The sequence below is a fragment of the Parasteatoda tepidariorum genome, chromosome 4 (assembly GCF_982258835.1).
Source record: "Parasteatoda tepidariorum strain Cologne lab strain chromosome 4, Ptep-v5.0, whole genome shotgun sequence".
NCBI lineage: Eukaryota > Metazoa > Arthropoda > Arachnida > Araneae > Theridiidae > Parasteatoda > Parasteatoda tepidariorum.
In genome coordinates, this window is record NC_141758.1 from 94,082,045 (window position 1) to 94,102,381 (window position 20,337).

General features: G+C 27.3%; 1 protein-coding gene and 1 long non-coding RNA gene across 3 annotated transcripts in view; one reads left to right on the forward strand and one right to left on the reverse strand.

Annotated features, from left to right (window-relative positions):
• The first annotated feature begins 170 nt into the window (after nt 1-170).
• On the forward strand, nt 171-9,310 carry LOC139425930 (uncharacterized). Its single transcript, XR_011637067.2, has 3 exons — nt 171-308; nt 4,423-4,518; nt 9,206-9,310. It is a non-coding gene; the product is annotated as an uncharacterized LOC139425930 (long non-coding RNA).
• Nasp (Nuclear autoantigenic sperm protein) overlaps nt 3,792-20,337 on the reverse strand; it is a 23,093-nt gene continuing 6,547 nt past the window's right edge. Inside the window, exons 4-13 of one of the 2 annotated variants that reach the window (XM_016048349.4) lie at nt 19,984-20,025; nt 19,862-19,900; nt 17,877-17,915; nt 15,372-15,547; nt 13,535-13,593; nt 13,276-13,446; nt 11,357-11,645; nt 10,411-10,491; nt 9,272-9,349; nt 3,792-3,951 (exon numbers count right to left, since the gene is read on the reverse strand). In XM_016048349.4, coding sequence (XP_015903835.1) covers nt 3,940-3,951; nt 9,272-9,349; nt 10,411-10,491; nt 11,357-11,645; nt 13,276-13,446; nt 13,535-13,593; nt 15,372-15,547; nt 17,877-17,915; nt 19,862-19,900; nt 19,984-20,025 — 986 coding nt within the window. In that variant the 3' untranslated portion in view covers nt 3,792-3,939. The remainder of the gene's footprint in view (nt 3,952-9,271; nt 9,350-10,410; nt 10,492-11,356; nt 11,646-13,275; nt 13,447-13,534; nt 13,594-15,371; nt 15,548-17,876; nt 17,916-19,861; nt 19,901-19,983; nt 20,026-20,337) is intronic. The other variant, XM_016048350.4, reaches the window with a different exon arrangement.

The following is a 20,337-nucleotide window of genomic DNA, read 5'->3' on the forward strand; positions in this document are numbered from 1 at the left end:
GATTTTTTTGTAATGAATTCCAAAATATGAAATATATCCTGGCAAAGAGATAGTACTAAGATAAAATTATCTGCTCACCACAGAGTAAAGGGAAATTTATATCACTAACATGAGATAAGAAACTTTCTCTCAATAAAAAAAAAATTTCTTTTATGTTTTTCTCCCCTCAGATTTGTGATTGAAATTGTTTTTAATAATTTTTTCTTTAAATTGTTTTAGTAGCAACATTTTGGGTATCAAACATCGAATTTTGAAAATATGTGAATTCCTAGTTTTATCTGATCAGGAAAACCTGGATACACACACTTGTAATTATCCTGCTACTCCTTATAAGAAATATTTTGTCCTTATTTTGAGCTTTTTGTCCTGATTTTCTTGATTTTTGTGTCTCCAGAATACAAATGCAGACATTAAAATAATCGATTTTAAGAATCAAATTTAGATTTTTTATCACTTTTTTTTTAATTACCGGGTGTGGCAAAAAAACAAGGACAACGTTATTGCGTCATAGAATTGAAAATAATTTCTTTTTAATTTTGTTTACCTATTAAATTTATTTATCAATTAAAATTATTCATTAGTAGTAGTCATTAGTAAAAGTTATTCATAAATTTATTCATCAGTATGCTGAAAATTTCGGTAAGCATTTGCACTACTGCAACACAAACTATTATTTCGTTTCAACTTAAACGTTATTAGAGAGGTTTCGCACTTTCGCGTAATATCTCGCATGCTCACGCACTTTTAATTTGTGATTCTGTGCAGTGCAGGTACTTCAAATAATCTTGATTCGCATTACTTATGTACAAAAACTTATTTCATTAATTTGTTTGTAAAATTATACTTGTGATTGAAAGTTTTTATTCGTTTCGTAAATACACATTTAAATTTTAAAAAATAATACCTTGAACTAATTTGTATTACTTTAAAAGGAAGCAAGGGGAAAAAATGATCAATTATGGATGCTATAGTTTATATTTTTAAGTAAAGACAACAAAGTTTAATCAGGTGTTCTCTGTTTAAAACCCTTAACTACTCTAATTGTCTGTACCTAGATTGTGTTCATGTTTATCTAAATTGTCTCGTAACTTTTCATTCATTCACTTAAAAAAATTAAATTGAAAACTTGACTGAATGAACTTATTAGAATTAATAAAAAGAGGAATTAATCTGGAATAAGATTAGAGATAGTTAAGTTTGTAAAATTGAATGGAATTTAATCTTATGTCTATGTCATCATTTGTCCAATAAAATATTGACTTTGCTGCATTGTTTCATAATGACACTAGTATTCAAAATATAGATTTCTCAAATTCTGTCTTTTTATCTCCAGAATCACTGCACAAATTTAAATGAAATTTAGTTTTTTTTAAAAAAAAAGTGTATGTAATAAATACAAGAAAATAGATAGTCGTTCAACGTTCTCAATGCACATAACACTCAACTGAGCTGGAAGATATGAAAGAGTGATTACTGAAACCAACCAAAATATGATTCCTGGTCAAAATGAGAATGCTTTCTCTTTCTCGTTTATTTTCCATGATGTACAGGCATCGCACCATGATTTCAGACAGAAAATAACAATTTACGTGTATTGACTTAGCACGGGTTACAAAATTAATCACAAAAATTAACAAAAAGTCCCATTTAACTTAAAAATGTTTGAAAAATAACAAGGACTGAGGAATAGAAATTATTTTAGAGAAAATAAAAATCCGATGTAAATAATATTTTTTAAAATAACTTACGAAAAATCAAAGTAAAATACGAAATTTGAAAATTAAAAAAGTGAGGAAAATGTATTTCAATAATACATGACTAACTATAGAAAGTAAATAAAGTGGGACGAAATTCGTAATTACTGCGCCAAGTATACTGTCAAAAAATGCATTGAACTATGTCTGACGCCACAAGAAAAAGGAATAAATTAAATGATTACTGAGCAACCTTAGAATCGTCAGCCGTGTGTATAACTAAAAAATGCAAACATGAGAAGGCTCTAACTGCTCTCACTAATTTGTTGGGACTATTTTTTTTCTCTAGATTGCGACTATTCCCATTATTTTAAGGGTCAAGAATCTGCATACGTTGAAGGAAAAATGTTTCTTCAAAGCAAGTACGTTTTGGTGGGGGAAATTTCTTGACTCTTAATATATAGTCTTTTTTACACTAATCATTTCACATTCTTAAAGTTAGGCCCTCGGACCATTCAAATTGAGTCATCCGAAAGTCCGATTGTTTGATCTAAGAGTGTTAGTTTTGTTTATTTATTTATTAGCGTTCAATACATTGTTTGATTTTGCTACAAAATAGAAAGATTTAGCCTCTTACTCGTTCACGTACGTATAAAAAATTAATTTTATGGGATTAAAAATTTGAGAATTGCCTTAGAGAAATATGAATTGTTAAAATTTAATTCAAGCTAAAATTTTATTTCAACTACAAAGTACTACTTAAATTTTCCTTACTAACCATATTTGTTTTTCTTACTCTTTTTTTTCCAATAAATTTCTTAACTTTATAAAATAAAGGATTTATTGATGTTGTGCTTCTGAACAATGAATTTTAGGATTGTGGGCTTAAGAAAAATTTGTAAAAACTGTTTGCAATTTCAAATTAATAATGTGTGCATGTACAGAAAAAAGTTTCATGAACTATTTACTCTAAATTTCAGTCATCAAAAGTGTATACAAAGCTAGTCTGAAATAATGTCAGGGGTCTGTCTAGGTTTTTCTGACAGGCACCTATTTTGTGAAAATTTAGACAATTTGTGAAAATTAAAAATTATATTAAAAAATCAACACAAAAATATGGATTAATCCTTTCTTACAGGATAAAAAAATAAAATTTTAAGAGAAAGTATTTTGTGAAACTACCGTTTTTCCTAAAGTTGAATTTGTGAAGGTACCGCTAAATGGTAGTAAATTTGGCCTGGACAGACCCCAGAATGTATCATTGAACAAGCGAAGGTGACTCAGATTATGAATTAATCTGAAGGGAACTGCGAATGCTTTCCCGGGGTTGAGGAGCATGGGGCGGAACCTTCTAATTAATACAATTTTAGAATCCTTTATTTTTGGTATCATATTGTAAAGTTTCAATTTAAAATAGGGCAATAAGTGGTAATGACAGCAAGGGTGAGGCCACTCTAAAAAAATGCCAACACTGAACTTATTTGACTAATTAACACGATCTAGCATTGTTCAGCAGAATTTTCAGAAAAAGCTCAGTGACTGCAAAATGTAGCTTTCCCCGAGAATGGCCCCAATTGCTTTATCAGTCTATTTTTACAGCAAACGTAACAGTTAACTTACCCAACAAACAGTAACCACTGACTTTTTCTTTGAGTCATTCATACCTTTACTTATTTTTCACTTCATCATTATAAATTTTTTACCTTGGCTCTAAAAATTTCATTAAAAAAATCTCAATTTAAATTAGGGAAATATAGCAATAATTATGAAAAAGTAGTATTTTTATATACTTTTAATAGAAAATATTTGTTACATATTTCTTTTAAAAAAAAGAAAAAATTAAAAAAACAAAGTGAAAATAGATATTAACAGGACTAAATTTAGACCAGACTTTTTCTCAAGACTGATTTCAGTCTTTAGGACTGAAGAGTGGCATCCGTGAATGACAGAAATGAATAAATATTAAAAAGGATTCGTGACAAATAAGTTATATCTAAATGTGACAAAATGACTATAAAAAAGCAATATGTTTTGATAAATTAGGGAACTCCGTCTGAAATTTTGTTCATGTTTGAGCAATATAAAAGAAAAATTCTATTTTAAGAAAAGATGCATTTTTAATGTAAAAATGTACAAACATGGATATTCTAAAAAATAAAGAAGGTGAACCACAAATTACGCTACACAAAAATATTTACAATCATCTTTGCTTTGTGACGGATCGGTGGGGAACTAACTTTTGGAATCACTTGGCAACCTGTAAAAAATTCAGAAATCATTAACACTAAAAAAAAAAAAAAAATTTAAAAAAACTAATAAGAACTTTAAAGTCGAATTAACATATTATATGAAGAGCAATTTGGAAACTCATTAACTTAAAAACCTACCATATCATATCTTAACAGTTTAAAAGAAATTTAAAATTGCATGAAAACTCAATATTATCATTTAAAACTATAATCTTAATTATTAAACGAGTCTTATATTACGTAAACGGTGTAGTATAAAACAGGACAAAAAAAAAGAAATTTTCTAGGAGATAAACAAATACACAAATGTCCAACTAATTTTTGACCAAATCAAAAAAGGCAAGAGTTGACAAAATCTTGTATGAATTCCTGCATCTTAAATATGTATGAAATACCAATTGCTAGATGTGTAAAATGAAAACGAATTGATTTCAACAGCCAGACAAGTTGATCTTATAATTGATCAATGTTTGTTTCAGCAGCCAGTTTTCAACAGAAACATGACAAGAAATATCAGGATCAACAGTTTTGATCTTGTACAACAGCCAGACAAGGTACCCCCCCCCATAGAGTAGGTACAGACATTTTCTTTCTCTTTTTTTTCTAACAGGGATTATATCTCATACAGGGCCACACTAAGCATTCGCCACCTCGCCAAATGCGATAAAATTGTAAATTCTGTGAAAATTGTATCGGAGAAAGTATTGGTGAATGATATTTTCTTCGGAAAAGATATACATTCTCTTCTGAATATACATTCTTGGTCAGAAAAAAAAGGTCAAAGGGAATTTTCAGCACAAATCCTGTAATTTTTTTATTGGATTAAAGTCATTTCCATTAGATATCGCCTTTAACCAATCAGAATGTCCAGATAATGTAAGCATCAAGAGAGATTATGTAAGCTTGAGATAAACTATGGTACAATACAGATAACTAAGTAAGCCAAACCACACGATACCAGATGACGGAATTATGACCTACAGTTTGAGTCAATGAAAGATTAATTGGTAGCAGGATGCATATTATTATCCAACCAATTTTGTAGAAAATATGCTCCCTCACGACAATATCATGTATAATAACATAATGTTGCTTCAGTGTTGCGCTCATATTAATGCTCTAATCTAATAAGTTATCAAAAATTAGAATAACCTACATCTTTTCCTCAAAGACAAAAAATCAAATGCTTTTTTCAATCTCTCTCCCATTCATTGCTCATTTACTTTTTTCCAACTGCAAAATGACTTAATTTGAATTTTATAAAATAAATTAATTTATAGAAAATTTGTATTTTGATTTGAAGTTTTTTAATAGAAAATGTCTATAAATTTTTTTTTTCAAGATTAGCTTTTGAATTTATGATTAGAACTAAGATTAGAATTCTGAAATTTGGCTAATGCTTTTGATATTTGGCTAATTTACAGACTAATAACCTTAGAACCTTAGTGCAGGGGCTTTGCTAAACTGCATACATTTGAGTTACAAATCTTAAAGTGCCTCATTTTATCCTAATAAGTACAAAGTTGTAACAGATAATTTTGGAACAACTGTTGCAATGAGATACTTTGTCTATTCACAAAAAATAAATTTTTTTACTATGTTCATAAAACTGAATAAACTTTTAAAACTATTAACAAAAGTAAGACATTTTTTTTATTTTTAATTATTATGAAATAGGCAAATATCTTAGATATTTAAAGATTAATTAAAAATTTTTAATTATTAATTGAAAATTATATTAAGAAAATTAATACCTATGCATGCATGTTTAATATAGGGTGACCCGGGGTAATTCACGATCACTCTGTTTCTGGGGTAAATAATGATCACCTAAGTTTTATTTTTTTTAAAATTTTTTTTTTTAAATTTGAGACATGGACAAGAAGGCTTGTACATTTTACTAAAGTATAACTACATTTACTTAATAATAGTTTTTTGTTTAATCTAACAAAATAAGTATCTTTTAAAATGCTTTCTGCATTTTCCATTTCAAAGATGGGTTTTAAAATGTGCACATTTCTGCTAAGATCCCCCTCCTTCTCTTAATAATAAATATTTTGAGTTACTTTCTTTTTCTTTGATATTAAAATAGTGTAAGCTTTTGTTTAATTGTTTCACATCTACTGTAAACATTGTAATTGATTATAGGAAACTATATCAAATGTTGCCCCCCGACAGATGGGGTAATTATTGATCACTGGGGCAATTCCTGATCATTTTCATTTCTTATTATAAATAGTATAAAAAATAGCTAATAAATAGTTAATTATCTTTTCTTAAATAACAGATCATATTTATTAAGTGGAACAACTATAAAATATATTTTAACTATAATCACAAAATTTGTTTTTAACTGTATACAAGACAAATTTGTTCTGATATGCACCATTTCTAGCTTGCCTTACCTTTCTTCTATCTTAATTTTATGTGTGTACATTGTTAGAATAATTTTTAAGTTGATAAATTAACCTAATATAAATATGGTGAGAAATTATAAGCTTAAAAAGGATACTAAGCTTCTAGAAAGCAAAAATAGCAAATTTCTTTTAATGATTGAAAATGAAAATTTCAGTGTGAGAGCTGCTGCCAGAGCTGAAATGTTAATCTTTATCCCGGCTTTTAAATAAAACGTCTTAATAGCTGCTAAAAAATATCTTTTTGGTTTATTTGTTTGATCTTAATGTCTTATTTGTTAATTACCATTGTATAATTATTTTTAAACTGCCCATTTACTATAAAAACTGGTGATCAATAATTACCCCAGAAATGATCAAGAGAAGGGGTAATTCCCGATCACTAAAAATTTAAAATCTTTTAAATTCTAATTAGATTTTCAAACGAAAGAAGGTAGCATAGGACTCGTCTCATATAGCCTCAAATTTCCAGTAAATATTAAAATTCTATCTTGAATAGTTTTTTCACAAAATAGATGTTTGCATTTTTTTGGATCAAGAATTACCCCAGGTCACCCTAATATTTGGAACTAAGATATTATCTAGGAATGAAGAATATCATACCTTAATTGTAACTAATTTAAGGAAAAAGCTTGGTTCTTATAGTTACCGAAGTTATGATGTTGGACATCAAAAATAAGTGAATACAAATGAATTTTAAATTTGCGTGAATACAAATCACAATGTTTCACTTATAAATCAGGTAAATACGAAATTTAAGGTTTTATCTTAAAATCGAGTGAATATGAACTGTATTAGCGGATTTCAGCGTAGTTTCAAATAGTAAAAACGAAAATCCGACAACAAAATAAATAAAAAAGCTGGGAGAATAACACGAATGAAAATGTCTCATTAACATTTAGTGAAAGTTTCAAAATTTAAATTTTTGATTGCAGTGAAAATACAGTCAGATTGTAAGTTTTGATTAGTGGAAGATCAGGAATCTATAGTCTTACGATACGTGAAATTTGCATGCACTACTCCAGTGTTTTCATCATAGAAAAAAAATGGGTGAGAATTTCTCACCCTTTCTCAAAAACAGGGTGAGATTTCTAAAAACTGAAAAAATACAAATAGACTTGAAAAAAAAATTTCTTTCATTATAATACATTTTTAACGTCTTCTATTTTTTAAAGCATTGAATATTCTTGCTGCATAATCATAGAAGATTTTGCCTTTACTAGGTATTTGTCCATCTTACATTAGTGCATAAAAAATTTGAGCGTCTTACATGAAAAAACCTTACCTACGGTAAACACGTGGTTGCATAGAAATGTGTTCTGAAAGGGGTTCCGTGGTTCAGAGAGGTTGTGTTCTGTTGATCGAAAAAGTTCTGAACAATACTGGTAAATAGGGAAGCTAGATAACGGGGCAAATGTTGAAAATAATGAAAGATCCAGGAAGAAAAGTGAAACGGATTTTATACTAATTGGCGTAATTTGAAGCTTTTCCCAAAATGCGAGAAATTCGCGAATTTTGAAATTGATTTATAGAATGCGCAAATTTCTCGTGGTAATCATTTTTTAATGCGAGAAAAGAAAAAAATATGCGAGATTCTCGCGTTGTAGTGAAAACACTGTACTCCTAGTTTCTAGACATGGAAGGTTGATACGGAAAACCAGGAAATCTGGGATACACTCGAAATACAATCATCCCTGTTAAATCTGCTCGAAGATAGATAGGATAGCTGAAGTTTCCACTAGATAGGAAGTAATTTTAAAACTACACAAATATCATTCTTTTTAAATGTATTTAAAAGGGAACCTGTTTATCTTCAAAATGATTTTTAATAAATTTAAATATACAGCATTTTTAAATTACAATGAAAATTTAATACAAGCAAATTCAAAGTTTAGAAATGAATTTTCTGAGAGCTAAGAATGCTAAAGCTAAGCAAAGAACTAAAATTAAGAAATCAGCAGCAAGCTTTGAAAAATATTCATTAGCTGCATGCAAGAATGCAATTATGCACAGAAATTAAAATTTAGGTATTTAAATGGATCTTAAAAAAGATATTCATTAATTTTTTGAGCTAAATAATCAGTAAAATTTTTTGTTTAAACCACAATTATTAAGAGACAAAATTTTTTCAGTTTTCATTAGAGAAAATATTTACGTCTAAAAACAAAAAAAAATTTGAGAAGCCGCTGCAGTATATTAAAGAAATAAATATTAAGTCAAAAAGGAATTATTAACTTACAGTATATTTTTGACCATACAGATTTAAATTAAATACGTAAAAAAGGATAATTATTAAACAATTTTAAAAAAAAACTAGCAATTTGTAAGAATAAAATGTATTAAATATTTTTTAAAGCTCTACACTACCATTTGAAAAAATTATGAAATAAATCCTTCTCAAGAATAAATCTATATTTAGCTCTTATATAAGAACATTTCCAACAAAATAATATAAATTAATATATTTATTAAAAAATTTAATAATGAAAAAAAAAAATCAAGCAATTTTTAAAATTAAAAATATTCCAAAGCTTTAAACTTCTTGAATGAATTCTGAAATAAACATTTTCCAAGAAAAATTTAACATGTAGCAAAAAAAATTTTTTTTTTATTTTTTTGTATTATTTAAAATTTAAAGATATTTAATAAATACTTTAATAATTATAAATTATCCAGTATTTTAAAAAAACAAAATTGAGAAAATAATTTTTCTACATTTAGCTTTCAAAAGCCTAGATTGTTTACTAAAAAGAAAATCAAAGTATTCTATTAACACTATAAGATTTATATTATGGTTAAAAAGAATAATTTATAATTCCTCATAGTGTTTCTCTTTGTTTAATTTTAGGTTCTGACTGAAATCCCAACCCTAACTAAAATAACTAAGCATGCATATTTTGGGTAAGAAACATACTGTGGATTCTCCATTGGGAACACTAGGACTGGTCTTTACACGTTTAGATTCAGAATCATTTCCATCTTCGTCTGGTTTCTAAATGAATAAAGTGTATTAATTAGATCTAAGCAGGAAATAGTATTTCAAAGTTGTATTAAAACATGATTTATGAAAAAGTTTCTCTAACCTCTTAGGGGTAATAAATATTATTTTTTAAATAAGTGTTATAAATTTCTACCAGAAATGTTTTATACTAGTTTATGATAAGAGCATAACTACCTATACCTTAACTTAAACTCAGCAGAGTAATAATAAAAATATTTTTATTTAATAATGCAGGTACAAGATTGCAGAGCACAAGAGAAAAAGCGTGGAAAAAGAAAAACGGATATGAATAACATAAGAAGGCGATTTTGTGTGCTGCAAATTAATTAGAAAATATTTTTGCTTAAAAAGAAAGTCAAATAATCATAAACTACAGAAAGTTTTTTGAACTTAAAACAAGTAGATTGATTCATTCTCATCAACAGTTATTTATAGTGCAACATTATAATTATGATGCGAAGTTAAGCACTTGTAAGGTACAAATGAACCCTATAGCAAAAGAAAATTCAATTCAAGAAGAAATACGCAAAATAACATGTTCTGCAGCTCCACTACAGATAAGGAAACAAAATTTAAAATAGATGATTAATAAAATCATTCCTCGATGCAATGAATTTTAAGAGGTATTCATTTGAAAGTGGAAAATTTCTCTTTCTCTTCACATTATCAATCCTTCTTAATGCCCCACATATTTGGGCCAGTCCTTTACTACCGCAAGTTGACTGCAATATCACAGGTTCAATGAAGACAGAAATGTAAAAACTTCATTTTCATTGAAATGGGAAAAAAATTGTGAAATAAAAATTTAAAAAAAAAAAGTGAGATAAGTGAATAAGCCTTAAAAATAGTGATATTAAGTGAGAAAAATGACCCACACCTTGCCCCACAGTTTTCTTAACCTTGGGCAGGTGTAGTACAACTCATTGACCAGACATTAATATACATTAAGGTAGTCATTACAGTACAGCCAATATGTATAGATGACATTTCATTCACAATATAGAAATCATCAATGTAAAAAAGCACTAATACAAAACAGATGATTTGATTACCTTTCGCTTTAACAAATGTGTTATATTTGACACTGGTTTACTACTGGAAACAGTTGGATTAGTTGGCTTTCCAAATTCAATCTGAAATTAAAATAATTTCAATGTTCAAAAGTTTTTAAAAAAAATATGTATAAAAGATTATGGATTGATTAAGGTATAAATGCTGGCAAGAAATGTGTAGCAGAGCAGAAAAGAGTATTAAATCTAGTACACTTTTTAGCAGGCTCTCGACACTTCAAACGGGCATGTAAAAAACAACAACTCAGGTTTGTAATACTATGTGATTACAAACTTTAAATGCACATATTTGAAAAGTATCAAACAGTTCTGATTTTTGTTAAAGTAACTTATGGTACTTCAAAACTTTCATAAGTTCAAAGTTCTTTTAAATACATTTAAAACAGGGTATTAGACAGTATGTTATTTATACATTTGAAAATTTCATAATAAAAAATATATTTATTTTGCTATGTTACAAAATATACAATTTGCAGTTTTTACACATTTGAAACTGCCATGTTATATAAGAATTGCTTGATACAAAAGTATGCATTTCCTTAAATTTAACAACTTAATATTATACTTCTTTAATAGTAAAATACATGTTAGATAAAAATGAATAAATAAGTAAATAACAGTCAAAAATATCATTTTTAAAAAAAACCTTAGATTAAAAAGAACTCATTTAAGTTAAAAGATAAAATTAAAATAAATGGAATTTGTAATAACATAAATGGATAAATATAAGTTCATTTTATAAATTCTCAGAAAAGTAAACATTTATCAAACCAGATAAAATAACAAAAGCTTTGACTAATTTTGATGGGAAATAAAATCTTTCATTCAGTCGTCACAAGAATAAAATGCGCATTTAAGGTTAGAGTTGCAAAAAATTATAATTGGGTTCTAGTGCGCAAATCATTTTGAAAAATTAAATTATACAAACCTCTGCTTCCTGTTCTTTTTTGATAATTGCCTCTTGCAATTCGTTCTTTGCATTCCGTACTAATTCTTCAGTATCTTCAATCTTTTCTTTGATATCGGTAATGATGCCATCAATTTCTTCCAATTCCTTTTGCCGCTCTGCGGCTTCAAACCCACCAACTGTTTCAGATACTGGGGTATTTTTTAGGTTTTCTTTTCTAAGTTCAAAGAGTTTCTTAGTTTTAACGAAGTTTTCTATAGCTCCATCATACATTTTTTGAAGCATATAGGCTAAACCCAATTGATAATATCTTTTAAAACTGTTAAAGAATTACACATTGAAGAAGTATGGTAACTTTGATTTTAAAGATTGGTAAAATTGCTGAAATTAATTGAAGGAATTAAAAATAAGGTAACTTATAGGAAATTGTATGAAATTTACAAAAAATATTCTCAATCTACATAAAATTTGGATGATTCTTTTTCCTTGAAATAGCTAAAATTTTGTGGTGAAAATATAAGGAATAAAGTATATGACAGTTGACACAGACGGTAACAATCTAGATCAGTGATTCTTAACCACTGTGTGGCGGCACTTTTGCATGCCGCCAAATATTAGAAATAATACAATAAAAATTATAATACTTTTTCTTATTATAATAAAATTAAAGAAACATGTATTAAATTAGAGAAAAGTGTGTATATATATATATATATACACTTTTTAAAAATTTTCCACGCTTTAACAGCGTGAACATCTTTGTCCGCGATTGTATTGTCTCCGATAATCTTAAAATAAGATGGAAGTGTTTAAATTGTATATGACACACAATTTTAAAATATGTTGTAAGAGCTAATCATTAAAGTAAGCTATGAAATTAATAAACAAATTAACGAAGGATAACTAAAATTACAAATTAATAAAGGATAACTAACAAAAATTAAGCTAACAATTAATAATTAGCAAAAAAACTAGTTAACATGAAATCACAAAAAAATAACAGTTAATTATAGAAAACAAGCTAACAAATAATAACTAGCAAAAAAATAATAACCTACTAATAAAAAATTGGTCGAAAGAAATAATTAACCCCTTAATAAATGTGCTTTTGTAGTACATATTTTATTTCACATTCATAATTATTATCACAAACTATTTAACACAGTGTAAAATAGGTAATTAAACAACTTTTAATTTAATTTTTTTCATTGTGTGCCGCAACAAAAAAAAGGTTGAGAATCACTGATCTGGATCAAAAGCTAATCAATAGTAATGGGAAGGATTAGTTAACGCAAGCAAGATCTATTATTCAGCAATTTATTTCAAGTTTGCTAAATCAAAAATAAAACCAATCTAACCTAATCAGCAGAAATAAATTGTCTATTTTAAATAATTTGGCAAAAAGTTTTAAAAAAAAACTTACAAAATTATAGCAAAACCAGAATGAACTTTTACGCTAATGCATTAGCAGTTTAAGAAAGAAAATATAAAAATAGAATTCAGCACATACTTTTTAACGACTACATTTAATAACAATTATACTTATTAAAAAAAAAATATTAAAAGATCTAATATAAAAAAGATAATATGTAATACCGATAATAGTATGTCATGGAAACAAATCTTTTGGCCTGTTTCATAAGTGATTTCTCTCATTAATATTAATTCCAATAAATGCTAAGTAAATTTAATTATTAATCTTTGATTCAAAAAATGAAATGTAAATAATAATTACTAAAATAGCAAATTCCTTACAATTGTTCAGTATTTAAAAAAAAAAAAAATTTTACATTTTAAAAGTATTGATACATTTCAAAAACTCTATAAATTCTTAATTCCTGAAAGAATGAATCTCACCCTTGAGTGACTATGTTGCTATTTTGTAAGCTTTAAATAAGTTATTCAAAATCAAATTAAATCACTCAGAATTAAAAGGATACGTATGAGCAAGAATTCTATCATCAGGGGCAAGATGTTTTTCTTGTATTGAAAGACAAGATTTGAGATCACTTATTGCTTGAGGATAGTTATCAGTTTCAAGACTAGTTTCTGCTAGTAGTTGTAAAATTTCTGCAACCTTTAATTGAGCCTCTTTATTTTCCTCACCTTGCCTGTAAAACAGAATTAGATAAAAATTTTTTTAATGAATATGGAATTTTTCAAAGTCATTTCAGATTATGCAAATTCACTTCACCTTACCTCATAAATATAGATTTAGCAGCTTCAAGGATATTCCAGGCCAGTTCCAAATCATCATCCTGCAATACATGAGTTACATTTAACAAAAATCTTGCCTTCAATGCCACAGGAACTTTCTATATATTTTTAAATTATCTTATAAAGTAGTTATTTTAAAATTACTTTAAAAGTTTTAGAAACGTATAGGAAATTAACATAGTTTCTTTAAAAATGCATAAATCTCAATTTAAAAAATAAGCTCTACACAAAATTCTATTGAAGAATGGAGCTAATGACATTTATGCTTAATTATTTGTTTTTATATGATTTTGTGCATAACTTTCACTTTATCATAAAAACTGTCTGAAATAATCTAAATCAAAGCTTAAAATAAATACAAAAAATTATGAATAAATGTTTTCACAAAAACAGGGCGGTTTACAAAAGGTCTGGAAGTAGTCTGATATTAATATATGAAATGGTCGTGAAAGAAACTTTGTTACTAGGCCTGTAAAAAAAAACTTTTTATGCATCAGAGCACCCTTTTATGCTGGAATGAAATATTTTCCTAAGATTTATGCAGGAAAAAAAAAACCTTCAAAGAAAATAATATAGAACACTACCAACACTTAATGCATTTATTAAAAAACGATTGTTCCGCAAAATAATGCAGTTATACAATGAAATTAATGTAATGATATAGTTTGAACAATGCAAAGATGCCTAAACATACGGCTAAGAATAGTACCAACATCGTGAATTCAAATTGACATTTAAAACTGGTTACCAGGCAAAGTTAAGATTTTGCACGTTTATGACAAGGAATATAATTAAGAATTGATTAAAAGGAATGATATTCCTCATGAGTAAAGCAACTGTTAAATAAAAATCTTCTTAGAAACAATTTAATCAAATAAAATATGCATAAGTCAATGTGACAACAAAAAAATTGAGATTTAGAAGATCTAATAAATATCATCTCTGCTTTTGAATAATTTTAAAGTTATGTGAATATGAATTACAGAACTAATACAGCTTGTCACATACATGATATGAATACTCTGTGAATGGCAAACACGTGTCCTGACAAAAAGCCGTAAAATATAAGCGTAATTGTGGCAACAAGCAAGTCTTTGAATGTCAATTTTGAAGCATTTCACTAGAAGTCTTGATTGGGTGAAACTGTAAGAAAGTATTTTTTAATCTTTAAAAGAATTGTAAGAAAATGAAAGTGTAAGAAAGTTATTACTTGATCTTGCTAAACATTCTCTGGATATTAGAAAAGACTAAAAATAAAAAAAAACATCGCAGTACGTTAAGCTCAAATTTAAATCACGTTAAAAGTTATGTAGTACAGATAAATTTTAAACAATATATTTATAGGTTTTTGAGAAGAGTAATTTTCATCAAATATTCCTACTAATAACAAGATTAAAAAATAGCATTTTGATTATTCATATGCAAGCAATAAAATAGCAGGATTCTGGAGAGCATGAAGTTATTCTTTAAACCTTTAATGTTCAAATAACTAATAGTGAATCTAAAAGAAAATACCAAATATATTCTAGCTTTTAAAGATTGAAAACAGCTGCAAAGCCATTTGTTCAATGATGACAGGTGATACACTCATCACTTTAAGAGCAAATTGAAAACACTTTCAAGTGCAAAACTATAATACCATATTATACTTCTTAAAAGTTAAGCAGTAGAAACTGAATCCCAAGGGATGGTATTTTGGAAATTATTGCCTAACAATAAAATAATTGTGAAAAATTCGAGTTAACATTTCTTTTTTAAGATCCAGCATGTTAATAAAATCAATAACCACATAATTTATCATAAATATTTAATCATTCACCTCTGCTTCGGGATTTTCCTCATTACTTGATTCATTCTGCCTTGAAACATCTGGTTCTGCGGCATTTGTTTCAGGTTCTTTTTCTTTGGAATCTACTTCATTCTCAACATGTTGTGGTGAGTCTGTGGACTCAGAAGGCTCTTTTTCTTCCGTTTCAGTCTCATTTTCTTCAGTAGCTAAAAAAATAAATAAATAAATTAAGATGGAGTTATGGTTAAAGACTGGTTACGTTACTCTACAATAATCTTATAAAAACACTATATTCATCAGGCATTGAACATTGCAACAAATATTACAAAATGTTTTATATATATATACATAAAAAAAGCTTTAATAGGCAATATACAAACTTGATTTCAAAGGAGTTTGACATATTTATAGTTAGATGAAAACAATTTAACATTATTGAAAGTTTTGAAAAATATTTTGACAAAATTATACAAGACTTTAAAAGTTAATCCCCTTGAATGGCCTAGCAAAAATACTTTTAATTTCGGAGTAGACAAAATTGCATGGCAGAGAATCCCACAATTAAACTTTCTACAGTACATTTGTAGGCTTCACCTCAGTTAAGGTTTCTACCACAATTGTCCTAGAATTGTTGCATTAGTAGCCTTAAATATAAAAAATAGTAGCTTACATAGGCCACTAATAGAAATAATTAAGTTTATTTTTTCATGTAGCAACCTTTTAAAATAAATTAAAGAAATTGCATCATCCAAATGTACAATACAATAGTTTAAAAAAACATAGGCAGATTGGTCTTATACTCACAAAAAATCAAAACTTTATTTCTTAGAACTTATAGTGTTTTTTTAAAAAACATTTAGTTTATTTAATATTAAGTACTTCCACTACTGCTTCAAAATCAAGACAATATTTTTTACAGCTATCAAGAATAAAATGAATTAAATAAAGATAAATTTTATAACTAAAGATAAATAAAATTTAATTTTGGAGACAGAAAGCAATTGTAAATTAAACCGCGGCAAGTTTCCATCAAAACTGTTCGTTATCCCCAACTTCTACAATTACAAAGGTAAGTTAGGCAAGGAAAATAAAAAAGCTAATAACAGAAATTAAATTTTTTTTATGTATCACATTTTAAATAGTACAGGGGGTAATTGCAAAAATAATGAATTGCAAGTTTTTTTTCATTTCTTTTCAAATTCGTTCAGTTAAAGTTAGGTGTTATTTTTAATCTTGATTTTTCTTAAAAATCATGTTAATACTGATCATGATAACCACACTTTTTAAAAATCAACTGAAAATGAGTTGCAACATTCGATTTTTACATTCCGTGAAAATGAATCATGATATTTTATAATACATGTAAATTGAATAGAGTTAAAAAATTTTCATAATTTATCACAGTTAATCATTGTATTTTATTTTTAAAAAAAGTAAATACACACTTTGATGCTTGATTTTAAAATTGCAGGAAAACAAATTCAAAATGTGCAATTTTTCTTAAATATAAAATTTAGTTGATACGGGAATCAGATTGCATAGTATTTAACTGTGTTGTAATATGTACATTGTAATTTGCGAAGAATAAAAGCAAATTTGAAGAAATAAATCTTACCTATTAACTATAAAAATTACTCTTAAAAAATTAAAAGCAAAGGAAAAATATTCTTTACTAATGAAATAAATAACAGTTATGTATTGAAATAATTAAGTTAACAGAACAAATATAAAGATTAAAGAATCATTGTTATCAAGCGAAAATGAAACCCCTGTACAAGAATTATTATTAGGGAGAAATTCAGACAACTAGTTTAAACAATGATTAATAGCATTATTTAGAAAGAACTACTACACAAAGGCAGATTGAATTGCAGCAACCCTGGGTGAAAAACAAAAAACTTTTTTTGAATTTTTCCTCCTTATACTTAATTTTTTTTTTCTAGCATGTTTTCCTTAACAATGGATCTCTTTCTTTTGCAATTAGAAACAGCAGAAAAGTGCCGAAAAATCTGTCGCTGATTATATAAATAACATGATCTCTGAAGAAATAGTCATCCGAATCTTCAAAACGTTGCCTCTTTTTAAAAATAGTTTCTTTTGATCGCTTTTTTGCTCAAAAAAGTCAAAAACCGTCTTTTTAGTTGCCAATGGTAACTCTGCACAATTGTATCTACAATTTAAATATTTCTCTGGAATTGGTTAAAAGTTTGATTGAAAGTTGATCGCTTTTTTGCTTTAGTTGGCCAAAGGTAACCATACATTATTTTGTTAAAATTTAAATTATTTCCTGGAATTTATTAAAAGTTTGATAATGCAGTGAGCAGAATACCTAGTAAAAAGATATATTAACAATATTTTTTAAAACATGTTAAAAATAAAAGGAAAAAGATTTTCTTAGAAACTTAAGATTTGATTTAAACCTAAAATTGATACACATGGTTTTTATAATTAAAGACATAGAACAATTTTTTCAAAAGAAATTGCTTATTTCAATTCTATACACAATAAAAATAATCACAGAAACAGTCAATTTACCTGAGCCATTTTTTTCACCTTCTTTCTCTTTATCTTCTCCTAAAAAATGAGATAAAAAGAAATGTTTTTTGTTTAGTGCAGATTGTTGAACATTACACAATAATGCACAGCAAGAAAAGAAAATTCAAGTGGCACATTGCCAGACGAGAACAAAAAATACAACTTAAATTTAAAAGTTAAAAATAAAATAACCAAAAAGAATCATCAGGACTTTTAAGAAAGCAAGGCTGACAAATGCAAGAAAATAATGAATTTGGTAAATTTGGTTAATTTTCAATTATTGGGAAATTAGACGAGCAGTCTATGTCTAGACTAGTAGAACCACCAATAATTTGATTTGATGCAATTGGAACTACACAGAGACAATAAAAAAGAAAATCATTTATTACACAACATAAAATGTATCCAAAAACTTGCAATCAAAAAATTTTAATGTTAAAATCAATAATTTTTTTTTTTTACATATGATGTTCATGATACTGCATTGCATGCTTCATTTTTCTTGCTTTTGTCAGTCTTGCTTTCATAAAAGTCCTGACTAGAATTTTTACATGGATCATGTGAGGAATATCATAAAATTGTTGACTTTTATAAAAGAAATTTTTTTAATTTACAAACATTTTGTTATGAACTATCGCTCTTACAATGTAATTAACTATTTGAAGTCATATGGTTTGTATGGACTTAAAGTAGACAACATGCAGACATAGAAATAAAAATGGGTAATTCACACATCAAGCAAGGGAAAATCATGATTTTATTGACAGTTTTACAGATTAAAAGTTTTAATTTTTTCAACTAATTTGCTCCAATAAATAATGCGTAGCAACAAAATTTATATGTACAAGATTTACTGAAAAGCTTTGAAGGTTAAAGTAAAAGTAGAGAATCTGTGGTCATGCTTTACTATAGTACAAGCGACAATTTGTTGTAGTAAGCACTTTTTTAAAAACTGAAACATTCTATTGATTTTCAAGGATTTTTTTCGAAATAGAAAGAGCTTCATCACAATTTATTGCATCAAGGTAATTTATTTACAATCATAGTAGAAAAATTGCTTTGAATTTAAATTACTAAAGGAATAGTTAAGTTTGCCCATAAGTTAAAAACAAAATGTCTACATTCACAAATGAAAAACAAACAAGAAAATAAAAGCTATTAAAAAAAAAACCCGAAGATTTAGATTTTCCAAAGCGTTAAAAAGCTTAAACTAGTTCTGCATTTAGAACTAAAGCTTGCATTACAAAAACTTCGCAGCAAGTTGTAGAGAAGAGTTTCAGCTTAGGTACTTTGGGGGGTCCAAGCCTACCTGAGATACTAAGATCCTGTGATATATGCCAGATAAAGGAGAACTTTTTCAGTTTCGTCACTTAGCCTTTGATGTCTAAGCAAGAAGGAAATTAGTCATTAAAACTTTTTTTAATTCCTAACACGTAAAACAAAATGCAAAGAGAAACTCCAGAATTGAATATGAAATTTTATCTCTAGTAAAGAGCATTTTTGGTATTCCAAAATATTGCATCAATTATTAAAAGTTAGGTACTTGGTTGCAATAGAGATTAATTATGGACTATTGATCACATTCTGGAAAATCGTAGAGGATGATTCGTAGACACGTCATCACAACTTTGATTCTTTGTATAGGAGATGCCCCCCACTTTAACGAAGCACCAAGTCAATCTTTTTAAGAACAGTTTAATAAGGACCGGTAACAAGCACCCTTTATCCCTATGCAGGATGATCAAAGTAGTCACCAATCCCTATATTGACAGCAGCCAATGATGCTTGACTTTAGTGTTCTACTAAGAATCTTGTCTCTGAAGAATTAAAGTTTAAATTTCAAACTGGTGTACTTGCTGACTAAAACAAATTTTTCTTTAAATTTTAGACTTGCTACTATTAGAAAAGGGAACTAAAGATCTTTTTCGATGAAAAAATAATGAACATTTTCAAAACCAGGGTCATGAAAAAAACAAAAAACAAACCTGATTCACTTTCATTCTCGTTTTCATTTTCTTCTTCGTCTAAAAAACATAAACAAATGTTATAAGAGAAATATTGCACAGATTTTTATCTCCTAAAACTTTAAAAATAAAAAATATCTTACCAGTAGAATCACAATCATCATCGTCGTTAGCAACACCAGGAACTAGATAAAACGAATAAAGAATTTAAATGAAGAAAAGAACCCAATATAATTTAGGCTATCAATATTCAATAAAAATTGCATAACAATTAAGTTAAGAAATGTATATAAAAAGGAAAAAATAACCTGAATATAAAAATACTAAAAAGAGTAGTTTCATCAAAAGTTATAAAGGAACTAATTTATACATAAATTTTTTGGTAACAATACAACTTATAATAGTACAGTCTATGTAATTTAGTATGACCCTCAATTAGTACAACTGGTTCAATATACTGACCAAGACAAAGTCCTATTTGCTATTCCATAGATGTT